Here is a 1314-nt window from a genome sequence, read left to right on the forward strand (position 1 = left end):
GTAAATCTTTATCGATCCATTAAATAACCTAGAGAATGTTGTATGTGATGCAATGACCGTACAAAACCCTGAGACAGCTGTCGCTCTCAAGCCTCCATAGCTCAGTGGCTAGAGCACTGGTCTTGTAAACCAGGGGTCGGGAGTTCGATCCTCCCTGGGGGCTGAGAACTTTTTTTTCTCAATTCTAATCTCAGTACTCAATATTTCATGCTGTGGTGAATTATCAATACTAGCATGAATGGAAAGAAAAACGAATATCCAACGAGACGGATTTGAACCATCGACCTAAGGATAACAGATAACTACACAACACTACAGTCCTCCGCTCTACCAGCTGAGCTATCGTCGGGCTCTTGGTTGATTTGTTATATAATACCCCAAAAAATCAGGATATTTACCTGATATGTACAGAGAGGAAATGCTAAAATGAATCACAAGATGAAAACATATCTTTTGTCGGCCGAAATAGCTCAGTTGGGAGAGCGTTAGACTGAAGATCTAAAGGTCCCTGGTTCGATCCCGGGTTTCGGCAGGAGTGCTGAACTCTGGCGGCAGACACTTTTTGTTTTAACGGAATGAATAATATTCGATCCAATTGCCTGAGAAACAAAACGCATTGGACATGCGGAAGGCATGTGACGAGGTGGCCGAGTGGTTAAGGCGTGACATCTCAAGTTTGGTTCCGGCTTGCTGTTTATAGGAGAGATACGTGTTTCATTTCGATCACTATAAATCCAATGTAATCCTGGAGTTTAACCTGCAATTTCTACCTTATGATTGATTATTACAACAAAGAAAACATTGATTGACATTTTGTTGAGAAGTATTTTTGTTTATAGAGGTTTTTCCTTGTTATTTGGGCCTTTTGGCCCGGCTGTTTAAACAGTCTATAAACTATATTAACAATATGGCGTCTAAACCTGATGTGACGCTACTTGTTAAACGCAATACCGTAAAGGTTCAAATAAATGATCATCAAAAGTATAAAGCTATTGAAGTCATTAGATTTATTGAAGATCAGCTGGGTGAAGATTCCGTTTTGGCTTGTGTTCCTGGACGTGATTTCTTTGATGTTACTCTCATAAATCACGATGTAGCTAAGAATTTAGCAAATGATGGTTTATTGGCTGATGGAGCGGGTTTTCATTGCAAATTTATTGAATCTCGCATCAAAGTGGTTTCATTTATGAATATCCCTGTTTACATTAATGATAAGGATATTTTATCAAAATTAAAATTTTGGGGTGTTATTCCTGTTGGTGAAATTAATCGAAAATGTTTTGATTTCCAAGGAAAGCGCAAATATGATGGTAC

At 38.7% G+C, this 1314-nt stretch overlaps 1 protein-coding gene across 1 annotated transcript; it reads left to right on the plus strand.

Moving 5' to 3' along the window:
• Positions 1 to 907: 907 nt before the first annotated feature.
• Positions 908 to 1310, plus strand: LOTGIDRAFT_177003 (hypothetical protein; the record flags this gene model as incomplete). The annotated part of the gene is made up of 1 exon (XM_009047364.1): positions 908 to 1310. A coding segment is annotated over one exon (403 nt), but the record flags the coding sequence as incomplete, so codon positions are not given.
• Positions 1311 to 1314: the final 4 nt, after the last annotated feature.

Source organism: Lottia gigantea, assembly GCF_000327385.1.
Source record: "Lottia gigantea unplaced genomic scaffold LOTGIsca_11012, whole genome shotgun sequence".
Classification (NCBI taxonomy): Eukaryota; Metazoa; Mollusca; class Gastropoda; family Lottiidae; genus Lottia; species Lottia gigantea.